The sequence below is a fragment of the Plasmodium berghei genome (genome assembly GCF_900002375.2).
Source record: "Plasmodium berghei ANKA genome assembly, chromosome: 8".
Lineage (NCBI taxonomy): Eukaryota > Apicomplexa > Aconoidasida > Haemosporida > Plasmodiidae > Plasmodium > Plasmodium berghei.
Genome location: NC_036166.2, coordinates 775,996 through 790,095, shown reverse-complemented (window position 1 = coordinate 790,095; position 14,100 = coordinate 775,996). Strand labels below are relative to the sequence as shown.

Below are 14,100 nucleotides of genomic sequence, written 5' to 3'. Positions count from 1 at the left end.
TTTTTTAAAGGTTAACAATACCTTCAAATTGAACAACGGATATACAAGTGCATTTACAGAAAACCGTTAAACAAAAATGAAAAAGAGAAACAAAAAAAGAAAACAAAAAAATATATCTCACTATATATAAGATGAAAAAAAGACACTCTCTTTAATTTCAGCTTGATATATATATAAATAAAAGTAAAGATAAAAATTTTATATATTCATAAACTTTTCATAAGCGTCTTTTTAATGTTGTATTCATATATATATATAATTTTAAATACATACATTATATTGTGCATTTTATATTTTTAATTTTGTATAATATATGCGTACATGTACGGATAAATATATTTATTTTTTATGAATTTTTTTTGTTTCAATTTTTAAATTATGTAAACAAATCTTGAGAAAAAAGGACTTTTATTTATGTACATATTATAACGTATATTTTCTTCAAGTGCTACTAAAAATTATATACATTTTTTTTATTATAATACAAAAGATTGTTTTTTTTCCTTATTAGCATAAATATATGATAGATAAATAAATATTATATATATATATATAAAATAAAAGTAGGATGATGTTTTTTGGGAATTATAAATTTTTTTAAGTATATACATTTTTATAATCGATAATATAACATTGAAAAAATAAAGAAATTATAAAAATCGAAAAATAACTTTATATTATGTAAATTAGGAAAAAATATAATTCAAAAAATAAATATTTATACTTTGATATTTATATTAAAATAAAAAAATATATGCGCTTTTTTATTTTTTATGTAGAAAATTAAATTCGCAATATTTTTTTTCATAAGCTGTGTTGAAAATCGTCTAAAAAACATTCTGTACAAAAAAAAAAAAAATATAATTTTAATGTAACTTTTAATTTGAATAATTTATAAAAATGAAAATTATTTTATTATTCTTTTTATTTATCCATTTATTAATTTCCAACTATAGTTAATATATATTTTTCTAAAATATATGTATTTAATATGCATACCGCCAACAGTACAGCCAATATATAGTACATAATATATAGCAATTTGACAATAATCAACTAAAACATTAAATAATGATAAATGGTAAATTCGTTAAACATTGAGATACTTGCGACATATATACCATGTGTATAATGTTTGTAGATAAAACTTATATACCATACAGTAAAAAAATAACGAAGAATTTTTTTTTTTTATTTAATGTTCGTACATTTTTCGTCAATTATTTTTTTAATAAATAAAATAACTATTTTGTGAAATTGATATTTTTTTAATTTATTTCCACCAAAGGTTGTGTATATTTTTTACATGTTTAGAAATATTCAGATAACAAATAATAAATGTATATACAAAAATAGGGTGTAATTTTATTTCCTCTAAAAATGTATGTACATTCCCAAAGCTATCATGTATATATGTATGTTAGCTGGAGTGCTACATTTATCAACATATCGACTCTAAGAGAAGAGTATATGAACACTTAAAGTGATGGATATATGAAGCTGTTTATAATATTCGAATTAAAAAAAAATAATTTTTTTGGTGTACTGTTTATATTTATAGATATACGTAAAAATGGCTAGTTCTATTTTTAAGGTGAAATAAAAAGATATCGAAGCATCTTTGTACTCAATATAAATGTAGAAATACAAAAAATGCTGTTGGTATATTCCAAGTTATAAAAATATAATAAGAAATATTTCATCCAATTTTTTATGAAAAAATGTACATATTAGTATACATGTATTTTACATTAAATGGAGATAAAAGGCACCCCAATATTACTAAAATCGTTCCCACATTTTTTTCCTTACCTTTCAAATATAAACTTAATTGAAAAAAAAAATGAGAAAAATTATAAAAATATGTAACTCATAAAGCATTATAAAAGATCTATCATCATCATATTCGATCTCACTTTTTTAAAATATTATCCAGTGGTGTTTCATTTTTTTTTATAATTTTTTCATATTGGTATTTTATGCATAATTTCAAAAAAATATATATAAATACAATAATAATATAATAAAAAATAAAACGGAAATAATTATATAAAAATGGGAATATACAAAGAATAAAAATAAATAACCCAAGAACATTTAAGAAAATAGCTAAATTAATAAACGAAAGGATAAACTAGTTCTTCCAGCATAGCTAGCTAAAAAAAAGTTAATGCGAATTATATTAGTAAAAGGTTTGATATTATATATGTATTTTACATATTTAAAAAATCATGGTAATGCAAAACTGAATGAGAATAAATATACTCTTATAAGAGTATATTATAAAGATAATTTTAAATTATATAAAAAAAAAAAAAAAATATATAACAAAGATCATATTAACAGTAAAATAAATTATAGTAGACATACAAAAATAAATACTGACATAAATTTATTCAAAAGTTGTATACCTTTTAGAAAAAACAACAGGGATATATTCTTCATTGGAAACAACATTAATATCAAAAACAAAATAACAAATTTAAAAAGAAAAACTATGTCGATTTTATCATGTAATAATATAAATGAGACATTGGGAGGGGGTGATAAAAATATTTTTGAATTAGAAAATATATCACAATCATTAAATAGTATATATAGAAAAAGAAAAAATGAAATCGAACCTTTAATACAAGTTGCCCCTATGATAAATGTGACAAATCGTCATTTTAGAGCTTTGGTTCGAATTATTAGTAAAAAGGTACAATTATGGACTGAAATGATTGTTGATAATACTTTGTTATATAATATAAATAATTTAGAAGAACATTTAGGTTTCAATAAAAACGAGCATCCAATAGTCTGTCAATTAGGGGGTTCTGATCCTATATCATTATCAGAAGCAGCTATATTAGTAGAACAAGCTGGATATGATGAACTAAATATTAATGTTGGATGTCCAAGTACAAAAGTAGCTAATAAAGGAGCATTTGGTGCATATTTAATGAAAAAACCGCAACTTGTTAAAAATATTGTTTATGAAATAAAAAAAAAAGTCCAAATCCCTGTAACTGTTAAAATCAGAACAGGTGTTGATGATCTTGATTCATTTTCTTTTTTAAGATCTTTTATTGAAACAGTTTCATCGGCTGGTTGTGATCATTTTATTATACATTCAAGGAAAGCATGGTTAAAAGGGTTAGATCCAAAACAAAATAGAAGTATACCGCCATTAGAATATAATAAGGTTTTCGATTTATGTAAATTATATCCAAATATAAAATTCACTTTAAATGGTGGGATCAAATCGATTGAACAAGGAGTAGCGTTATTAAATGGATATGCACCAATAAATAACATGTCGGGTAAACACAATAATTGTACTGATAATAATTATATAAAGATTAAAGATTATGATATAAACCCATTATATGGTGTTATGATTGGAAGATCATGTATGGAAAATATTACTGTATTGGCAAAAACAGATAAGCTTGTATATAACTATGATATTCCAACTACAGCATATAATAGAAGAACTGTGTTAGATGCATATAAATCCTATTTAGAACAAAATTCATCTTTTTATAGTCTAGTAAATGCTTTTGAATTATTGAAGCCAATACTTGGTATACTTAAGGGAATGCCTGGTCACAGATTATTTAGAAACAAGATAGATTCATATATAAGAAAATATGCATCTATTTTAAATTGTGCTCAAATACTAGACAAAGCTATGTCAGATGTTGACAATATTGCTCCAGGGTGTCTGGACTTAGTTCTTGATGATTATAAAGCACAACAGGAATACATAAAAAATTATTAATAAATTGGAAATATTTATTTTATTTTTATTTTTAAGAAACTCCTATTGAGCACGCATATGAATAGTATCAATTCCATGATTGACATTAACATTTTTAATTTTACAAAATTGGCATCTTAAATTTTTTTTGAAGTTTTCTCTTATTTATTTGGTTATTATTTTATAATTTTATTTTATATTTGTTATACATTAAAATTTGCTTATTTAAAAAATGTAGGGATAACAAAAACTAAATAGTATCACATGCATAAATAAAATATACAGACGAGCACCTATTCAGTTTAATGATAATATTATATCCAATTGTCATGGATTTTATGTTTATCTATTTATTTTTCTGTTGTCTATACATGATATCAATTCTTCGTAATTGCGAGATTTGTTTATCTTTTATATTCCTTGCACAAAATTTATCAATATTAAATATGTTGCATCATTTATTTGTGCTGAATTTAGTTATGTATTTTATCCATTAAATGGCAAATGCCCATTAGAATGGTGCTCTAATTATCATTTGAATTATTTAAAACATTTTTTTTAATTTAATTTCATCTTATTGATTCCACAATGTCACATGCTTCCTTTAAATTTTGCTTTTGCAATTCACTGTAAAAATAATAACAATTTTGATAATAATATAATGGTACCTCAATTTTATAATACTTATAAAGATAAGGCAAGATGAAAAAATCTACTATTTTTATTACCTTCGTTTGTTCAAATTAGAAATAACTGATTCATCTTCTCCGTCCAATGCACTTAGGCCAAGCATTAAAGTACTCGATATCTACCGAAGGGACAAAAAATATCGAAGTAAAAAATGTCAAAGTAAAAAAATCGCAAAAAATTAAGAATAAAAAAGAATAAACTACTCATACAATGAAAGAGCACAGTATGTACCTTTTGATTGTTTTCTTTGCAATCATTCAGCTTTTTAATTGATTCATCTTTATTTTTTTCACAAATAGAATATATCATTTCAATTAAGTCACCAATAGGCATCATAGGACTGCGTTAAATATGTATAAAAATGTATATATAGTTTTAATAGCTCATAATTTTGACACATATATATGTGTGTGTTAAAAAATGCACACTGGATGTATACCAAAAATGCACAAAAAAAACATTAAATATAAAATGTATCACATTGAATTGGAAATATGAAGTCAATAAATAAAAAAATAGTATAACAAAATGTCTCTTGTGAATATTCATTCATATATCACTTAAATAATTAACATGGCATTCTATTGTTTAATAAATTTTATCCAAAAAAAATATACACACATCTACATCCTCAATATAATATCTCTAAAAAACTTAGTATATGCAATTTCACTTTTATTATCATTTACAACAGCAATAATGTATAGTAATACCATAAAGCGAATGAATTCTCAATAAAAAGTAAAGGCGGATCGACGTTGAACAATATTTGTTTGTTTACAATGTGGTTAGTATCACAGTTCCCTACATATAAGTCATCATTTGTATTATTTAAATCCCTGGATATTTTAAATTGATTATTTTCAATTTTATTAGCTCTTTCTATAAGGGCATTTTTCTTTTCCTTTATCCCAGAAATCATAATTGTTGATGTGGAATGTTGTATACTGTTTGTGCTTGGTTCTCTATTTAATAAATTTGCATTATTACTACCTTTTTTTTTTATGGTAAATTTTGGATCGTTTTTATTAAAACCTGCTTTTTTTTTCATAAAAAAATTCTTATTTTTTTCATTTTTTTTTTTATTTAAAAAATTAAAGATTTCATTTTTTTTAATTATCCCATTTTCGCTATGATCCTCGTTGCTTTTACTAGATGAACTATTAATAGATTTTTTTGAGGCTATTTTTTTATCAAATATACTTTTTGCATGCTTAAATTTTTCTTTTAAATCTGTTATTTCATTTGCATCATTATTTTCTGGCGCGTTTTTACTTGTATTATTAAATGGTGATTTAAATATTTTTTTTAAGGTTAATTTTTCCTTAATTGTAGAATTTTTATTTTTTTCATTTTTATATAATTCTTTGCTATTTATTTTTGAATTTTTTGAATCCAACGAATTTAATATTACATCTTTTTCTTCCTTTGGTTGAGTTTCTATTTTGTCATTTGACGAAGACATTTTATCTAAATTTAAATTTAAAGACAGGGATGGTTTTGAGAGGATGCTTTCAGATTTTCCACTTTTTAAACCATCACTTTTTGATTTTTCACCTTTTAAACCTTCACTTTTTGGTTTCGTATTTTTTAAAATTGCACTTTTTGATTTCTCACTTTTTGTGCTTGATTTACTGACTGGACTTCCTTGTACAAATGAAATATCCCTTTGCAATATATAAGGGATAGACTCTTCTTCAATAAATGATGCATTTTTATTGCTATTTAATTTGTTTGCATGTGTACTATTACTTTGTTTATTACTATTCACATTTATTGTATTATTACCTTTTGGTACATCTTTATTTTTAAATCTAGAAAATATTTTTAATTTTTTAATATTAAAAAATTTCTTATATTTTGAACCATTTTCAGAATCTTTAGGTGTTTTTTTATCTAATTTTGTTTCTAAACCATTTTGTGCATTTGAGCCTGGATTTAGTTTTTTATCTGATCGCGCTTTGGGTTTGTCTATATCCTTTTTCTTAAACATAAACATTTTTTTGTGTAATTGCTTTATAACGTGTTTGATTGATTAATTAATGATTTTATTGTTTAATTAAAAATACAATTTGAGCTAATAGAAAAATTATTTGTTATTAGCTGAAAATTATTTTATTTCTTTTAGTGGATTTTCTTCAATACAAGTTTTTCATGTTTAATTACGAGGGGGGGGGAAAAAAAACGAATTTTCTGTAAAATTCGAAATGATGTTTTAAAATTTATGTTTATATATAGATTAGAGAAATAAAAATAATGAGTAAAATAATTATTATGAAAATTAAAAAAATAATAATAAATAAAAATAAATAGTTGTAATTTTATACACAACTTTTATACCCCCTGTAATAAAACAACATTTTATAGAATATTATTAAATAGTTTAATTATTCCTTTTGAATAATTAAACAAAAAAATTGAAGAGCATCAGTTTCTCATGTTTATAATGTCGTTGTTATTATTATTATTTATTGTGTCATCATTTGGTTTTATACTGATATGGTAACAAAACAATAAAAATGCTATAAGAGAAATTACTATAATATTTTACATTAGAAACACTAAATAATTTATTTTAATTTAAATTTCTTTTTTTATATAATTTATTGATTTATAAATTTGCATAATTAATAATATATCATATTCTTTATAATAAAATTGTAATTTTTTTTTTCTATTTATAATATTATGAAAAGTTCAGAATAATTCTAAGGATTTACAATTAATTTACAACAATTTATTACCAATTCATATTTTTTACTAATAAATATTAATAATTCATAACACTTAAAAAAGTGTGTGTATGAATAAAAGAGACAAAAAATTAACTAGGTACAATTCATAACATTAATGATCTAATTATAAAATCATAAATTCATTAAAAACATTGAATGCCGATATAGCATCTATGAAAATTCCATCTTTATAATTTAGTTAGCAATTAAAAAATATAGATAAATAAAATATACATATTATATAAGTGTGTGTAGTGAACATTTTACTTATATTATTGTTGTTCATACACTGGTTGGCAATTAGTCTCGAAGTTTCAATTTGTATATTACTATAATTACAAATATTATGTAATCATTATTATTCCACTTTTTTGTTTTTTACATTGAAGCAGAAAAATGGAAAATATAAAAACAATTTCGTTATAATTGTTGGTTTTTACACAATTAAAAAAAATAACAAAAAAATTATATTTTTTTATACAAAATTTATCCGTTTTTTCATAGTTAAAATAATCAAAGTATAAATTGTAGAATATTTTGCAACGATCAGTTTTATGCTTAGTGTGGTTGAATGTGTATCAACTGGGGCAAACTTAAATTTTAGTACTTGTTTTTGTTTATGAATAGAAAATATAAAAAAATTATATTCTATTACATTTTATTCATTCTTTTACAAAATTGTTAATTTGTAAAATTGTTTACATATTAATTTTGTGTTAATATTTATTTGGTTTATAGTATGACAAATGGAATCTGTGTATTAAAAGGCATAAGCATTTATCACAAAATAAAAAAAATCTATAATACTAAAAAAATAACCAAAAATTAAGCACAAAAATTGTAATAAAAAAAATATTAATAGCAAATATGCATTTATCATTGAATATTTAAAAGCGGATGTTATGGAAAAAATAAATTTATTTTTAAGAAAAAAAAATGTCCTATTTTCATGGAAAAACTAAACATAAATAACTGGTTATATACAAGGAACGTTATTATTTCGAAACAAATCGTGGGTATATGTTTCATAAATAATATTCATATCCCCATACATGTACACACATATCATATGAATATGGGGTTGATGAAAATATGAATTAGGATCATCCAAATGTTTCAATTTTTTTTGTAAATATATGAATTACTTTATAGCTTTCGAGGAACTTTGAAAGATGATATTATATTTTTCTTTTTTATATTAACACAGGTAGGTATTAATCTGCTTACTTTAGGAATTCTATCATTTTTTTCTTGCAATTTAATTTCTGCCATTTCTTCGCGTCTTTCTAATTCTTTCATGACTTCAACTATTCCTTTTGCTCGTATATCTTTTGATATAATTGAGGATGCTTTTTGAAAAGGTACGAATCCTTTAATCCTATTATTACTTAATTTATAATCATCAAATCCGATTTCTTCGTACTGATTAGAATCAGAATCGTTGCCACTTAACTTATGTTTTTTCCCTTTATGAGAATATTGATAAGATGCTACATTATTATATTCATTTGTTTTTCTTTGAAAATTGGGGTTCCAATTTTCTTGTTGATATAAATTGTTTATTTGTCTTATTTTATCTGCGGAGCCTTTAATATCAAAACAATATGAACAGCAATAATTAATATCAGATTTTCTATCTTTGTTATTATGATTATCTTTTTGATAAGTTTCTCCAAAATAATTTAAAATTTGAGTTCGTATACATTTCTGAGTAATACATAAATTGTGAACACACTCCAAATTATGCATTTCTTTTTCGAATTTTTTTTCCATATTCGGATTATACGCATCTAAGTTTGAATAACATCCTTTTATTATAAATGCTAACTTTTCTACATCTTCCTTAGAATAGTATAAATAACAAAATGCTATATTACCGTTTCTACCAGCTCTACCCGATTCTTGATAATAATTTTCTATCGATTTAGGTAAATTAAAATGTATAATATATGAAACATCTTTTCTGTCTATTCCCATCCCAAATGCTATTGTAGCTACTAATATTTTTATAGTTCCATTTATCCATTTTTCTTGAATTTGTTTTCTTGCATTATTAGTTAAACCTGCATGATAACTTAATGATTGTATTCCATTTTCTCTTAAATATTTTGAAATCATATCGCATGTTTTTCTTTTAAAGCAATAAATAATTCCTGTTTTCCTTTCATTTCTTTTTTCTCTAACTATATCACATATACTTTCCTTTTTATCAATTTTTAGTAAATCGCTATAAATGATTATATATTTAATGTTTGGTCTATTGAAAGATGTTCTTACAATTTTCAGTCCCTTATATATATTTATCGTTTCCTTATCATTATCATTTTTGTTATTATTTGAATCGTGAAATCCTAAGTTAGTAATTATATCTCTTTCCACATGCTTTGTTGCAGTAGCAGTACAACTGTATATTCTAACATATGGGCAAGTATTTAGTAACTTACTTAAATGTCTATAACTTTTTCTAAAATCACAACCCCAGGTACTAATACAATGTACTTCATCTATTGATATTAAAGATATTTTTCCATTTAAATAGAGTTCTTCTAAAATTGATATAAATTGTGGACTTGTAGCTGTTTCAGGGGTAATATATAAAACCTTTATATTACAATCGTTGAAACTTCTCAGCATAGCTAATATGTTTTGATTTTCTTTTTTATTTAAAGAACTATTAATTGTTTCAGAAAAAATATTTTTATTTCTTAAAGATTTTATTTGATCTTGTATTAATGAAATTAAAGGACTAATTACAATACTTATACCATCAACAATTAATGGCATAATTTGATAAATTAAAGATTTTCCACCCCCTGTTGGCATAATATTTAAAATGTGTTCAAAATTTTTAATTCCATTTAAGCATTCTATTTGTTTTTCTTTAAAATTTGTATAATTAAAATAATCATTCAAAACATTTTTGGCTTTATTTATGTCTATCTTTTGATATTTTTTTTTATATAAATCCAGCAAGTCAAACTTGGTATTATCTTCATCATTCTTTCTTGGAAATTCCAGTTTACCATTTTTCACTTTTATTTCTCCCATATTCACTATTTTTACTTTATTTGTTATTTTTTCCAACTATTGTTTATTATATTGTTTTTTTTTATGGCGTACCGCTTTGCTTTTTTTATGGCTTATTATCCATTTCTTAAAACCCTTCCCCTTTTGTCAAATTACACTAAAATATATTATTATTTCCCCCTTTTTTTCACAATTTTTTGTCCATTTAATTTATGTTTTAAACTACGAAATTTTAATGTTAATAAAAAAATGGATAACAATAAAATAGTTTTTTCTAATTTTTCCTGTACAATTTATAAAAATTGGAATAAACAAAATATAATAAAACAAATAAACTACTTTATAATGCACATATTTATTTTTTTCTCTTGTCCTCCTGTGTAAAAGTTGTTACATTTTTATGACATAATAACATAGGATTTTTTTCGAATTTAACATAAAAATAAAAGAATTATAAAAAGGAAAAATTATGGAAATTAAAACTTTAATGCATTTAAAATTTTTGTAATTCTTAAAAATTGCTAAATTGTTTTGTGTGTATTCTTATTTAGGCACATTTGTTTATGCATGTTTTTATTTACATGACAAGAGTATTTTAGGGCCCCAATTTTATATTTTTGTTTTTTCAGATAGGCTCATAAATTTTATAAAGTTGTGAAATTTTTGTCTTATAAAATTTGTTATATTTTTAAACCTTGTATATAATATATTCACAGAATATGGAAAACTATAACCAATCATTAAAAGCTAATGGGCAAGCTTAAGAAGAAAAAAAAAGAACAAATTAAGACAATAAACATTTAAGAGAATACAAAATTATATTTTTTTTAATAAATTTATAAACTCATAAAAATAATGTATTGTTATTTTATGTAGTAAATATTTTTATAATAAAAATAATTTTATATTTTTGTTTATTTTAAAAAGGCTCTTCAAATGGTAGTGAATAATCCTCAAAACAAAAATGCAAATGAAAATCAAAACATATAAACAATGTTTATAATGACAAAATAAAAATATAGCCCACTTTAAGTGATACTATACTTAATCATATGAAAAAAAATGGGAAAACATAAAACCAAATACGGAAATATATATGATAATAGTAATACAATATACCATGTACATAAAAAAAAAAAAAAACATTTCAATAACCTCTATAATTTATAAAAATACTAAAATGTTCGCCGATTAATAGAAAACATATATATACGCGATTTAAGGAATCATGCAAATCTATAAATATGCATATACTGTTCTTCATTTGTCATATAATATGACTTTCTATACATAAACTTGGAATTTCCTTGTTTTTTGATAATGTTGCGGCATTAAGAGTGAATTTTTTTTTTTTTTTTTTTTTTGAATTTTTTGGCATGGAAGAAAAATCAAGGTACACTCCATTGCCTATTCAATCCCGTATCAAATTTAATTAACTAACCCAGAGTTACATCTTCTGAAAGAAAAAAAAAGTTACATATTGTAATGTTCTTAATTTAGGGATCCATTCCAAATAGATTATGTGTATGTCTATTTTAAAAGTTAAGGAATTCATGTTAATTTATTTTTAGTGAAAAAATGAGAAATAAACAGTTGGCGAATAATTACATAGGGCACATATGTACATAATCCATATAAGCATAATGATTTACGAATAAAACTATATACAAGATGCAATCTTTATATTATAAAGACAAGTTTTGAGAACACTCCAATTATTATATTTTCAAGATAAAAATGAAAATATACACTCTGTTTATGCTGGCCTAAGAAAAAATTATCCTAAGATATTATGCTCAAGTAGCGAAAATTTATCAAAAATTGGCCCCTGCATATATATATTTATATATTTATGCGTGTGCATTTTCTGAAAATTTTCGCTACTCGCATTATACCCCATCTCCCTCCTTTTAAAATGTGCAATCTATTTCAGTGAAATACACGAAAATGTGCATATAATATATGTATATATTTTGCAATTTTGTGTATTTTTCTTTTATAATCTTTATAGAGGCAGTTCGAATTTACATAACACTCCAGATAATTGGAATGCTACCAAGCCTTTGTTATTCTATCGAATTCATGATTGTGATGTAACAACCTATTATTGTATACACGCAGAGCTAACTGCTTCATGAAACTAAAACATTTTTATTCTTTCTTTTTTACTGGAAAGTTATGACTATACATAATTTTCATAGCTATAAAAGAGAGAATAAAAATGCCGATAGATACCAACCATCTATAAGGAGTAATTAAGTAAAAAATTAATTTTACGCATTATTCCTTCTTGCTTTGAAGAAATACAACAATATATGCTCACACATTAATAATATTAATATGTGATTATATAAAGATAAATATATCTTAATTATACACACATATATGCACGTTGTATTAGTTCTCCGCGTTTTTTTATTATATATTATATTTAATTTATATTAATTTCTTCCGCCATAATAATGAAAAATATTTATGTATAACATCCTTCTTATAAACTTTTGGATATATAAAAAGGAGTTTTAAATAAATATTCTTCATTCTTATAACGATATAATAAAAAAATATATATATCTCCTGGTTGACTTGAGAGATAAAATAGCGCATCATTTGAGTATACTGATTGAAGCATATGGCTCTTTTTGTTTTTTTTGAAAAAAAAAAAGACAAATATAAAATGAGATCATTTTAATTTACTTTAATTTTATTTCAAAAATACAAAAAGTTTATGAGCTTTAAATAACAGCGCGTTATTATGAGTCCTTCCGCTCTAAACCATTATGCAACCCCATGTTCGTTTTTAATTGTTACACAAAAAAAAAATAAAGAATCAAACCATATGCTATTGTTTTCTTTTCTTTAAATTTTTTATTATCACAATTAAAGTTTAACTACTTATGAGAAAAAAATCAGCTACTAGGAGGGTTCAGGGTGAGAATCTCTTCCCATGCCAGTTTGGGTTTATATATTCATTTTTTCTTTTTTCTTTTTTTTCACCCCCAATTAAAAGGTATTTTGTTAAGAATACTTGTTAATAGGGATGGCAACAAAAAAAAATAGAACAGAAAAATAGAATTACACCCAAATACATAAACAAAAAGAATAAAAAAAATTAATTAAAATATTTGCAGTGATGAAAATAGCAGCAAAGAGACGAAAAATACATGCATACATATAACTTTTTAGAGATACAATCTGTTATGGAAATGCAGGTGAAATTGGCACTACATAAAAATGCAAAAAACATGAAACAGCATAAGCAATGAAATTCATATATAAACAAACTCATGAAACAGGTAAAAACATGAAAACAGAAAAAAAATAAAAGCAAAAACAATAAAAAAGCATAACAAATAAAACACAAAATAAATTACACAATTGTAGCAAGCTTTTATAATAAAAAGTAACATAAAATAAATGAATTAAATAAATATGGATATTATAGTATTTAAATATTATTTAAATTATTAAAATAAAAAAAAATATATAATTAAATTGTGCTTATTCTTATGCTTGTCGTTTTTTATTTTATTATTTTTTTATGGAGCCATAATAAATAGCCATTTCATTACAATGTTGTGAAATGCTTATATTCGCATACATATATAAAATGATGCACAAATTACGTTTATATATATGTTCATGTATATTTATTTAAAGGTGGTGAAATAAGCAGTTTATGCATTAACAAGTCATAATTTTGTTCTTATATTATTAACATGGTAGTGATAAATAGCTATAAAAAAAAAAATAATACGTTTTATGTTTTTTTTTTATTTTATTTTTTATTCGTTGTGTGTATGTGTGTATCATTTGTTTTAATAATTACAATATATTTATAAGTATTTTATGTATTCTGGTCATTTTTATGAAAGAATAATGTATTTCTAATTTATTGAAAAC

At 22.7% G+C, this 14,100-nt stretch overlaps 3 protein-coding genes and 1 non-coding gene across 4 annotated transcripts; 1 reads left to right on the top strand and 3 right to left on the bottom strand.

Moving 5' to 3' along the window:
- Positions 1-2,170: 2,170 nt before the first annotated feature.
- PBANKA_0819700 (dihydrouridine synthase, putative) lies at positions 2,171-3,766 on the top strand (the record flags this gene model as incomplete). The annotated part of the gene is made up of 1 exon (XM_034564365.1): positions 2,171-3,766. One exon carries the CDS (start codon positions 2,171-2,173, stop codon positions 3,764-3,766), a length of 1,596 nt encoding a protein of 531 aa, XP_034421169.1.
- Positions 3,767-4,314: 548 nt separating this feature from the next.
- On the bottom strand, positions 4,315-6,434 carry PBANKA_0819600 (conserved Plasmodium protein, unknown function; the record flags this gene model as incomplete). Its single annotated transcript, XM_034564364.1, has 4 exons — positions 4,315-4,372; positions 4,474-4,553; positions 4,667-4,775; positions 5,149-6,434. The coding sequence occupies 4 exons, from the start codon at positions 6,432-6,434 to the stop codon at positions 4,315-4,317; spliced, it is 1,533 nt and encodes a 510-aa protein (XP_034421168.1).
- A 1,882-nt stretch (positions 6,435-8,316) lies between these two features.
- On the bottom strand, positions 8,317-10,218 carry PBANKA_0819500 (ATP-dependent DNA helicase Q1, putative; the record flags this gene model as incomplete). Its single annotated transcript, XM_034564362.1, has 1 exon — positions 8,317-10,218. The coding sequence occupies one exon, from the start codon at positions 10,216-10,218 to the stop codon at positions 8,317-8,319; it is 1,902 nt and encodes a 633-aa protein (XP_034421167.1).
- Positions 10,219-12,182: 1,964 nt separating this feature from the next.
- PBANKA_0819450 lies at positions 12,183-13,629 on the bottom strand. Its single transcript, XR_004611899.1, has one exon. It is a non-coding gene; the product is annotated as a telomerase RNA (non-coding RNA).
- Positions 13,630-14,100: the final 471 nt, after the last annotated feature.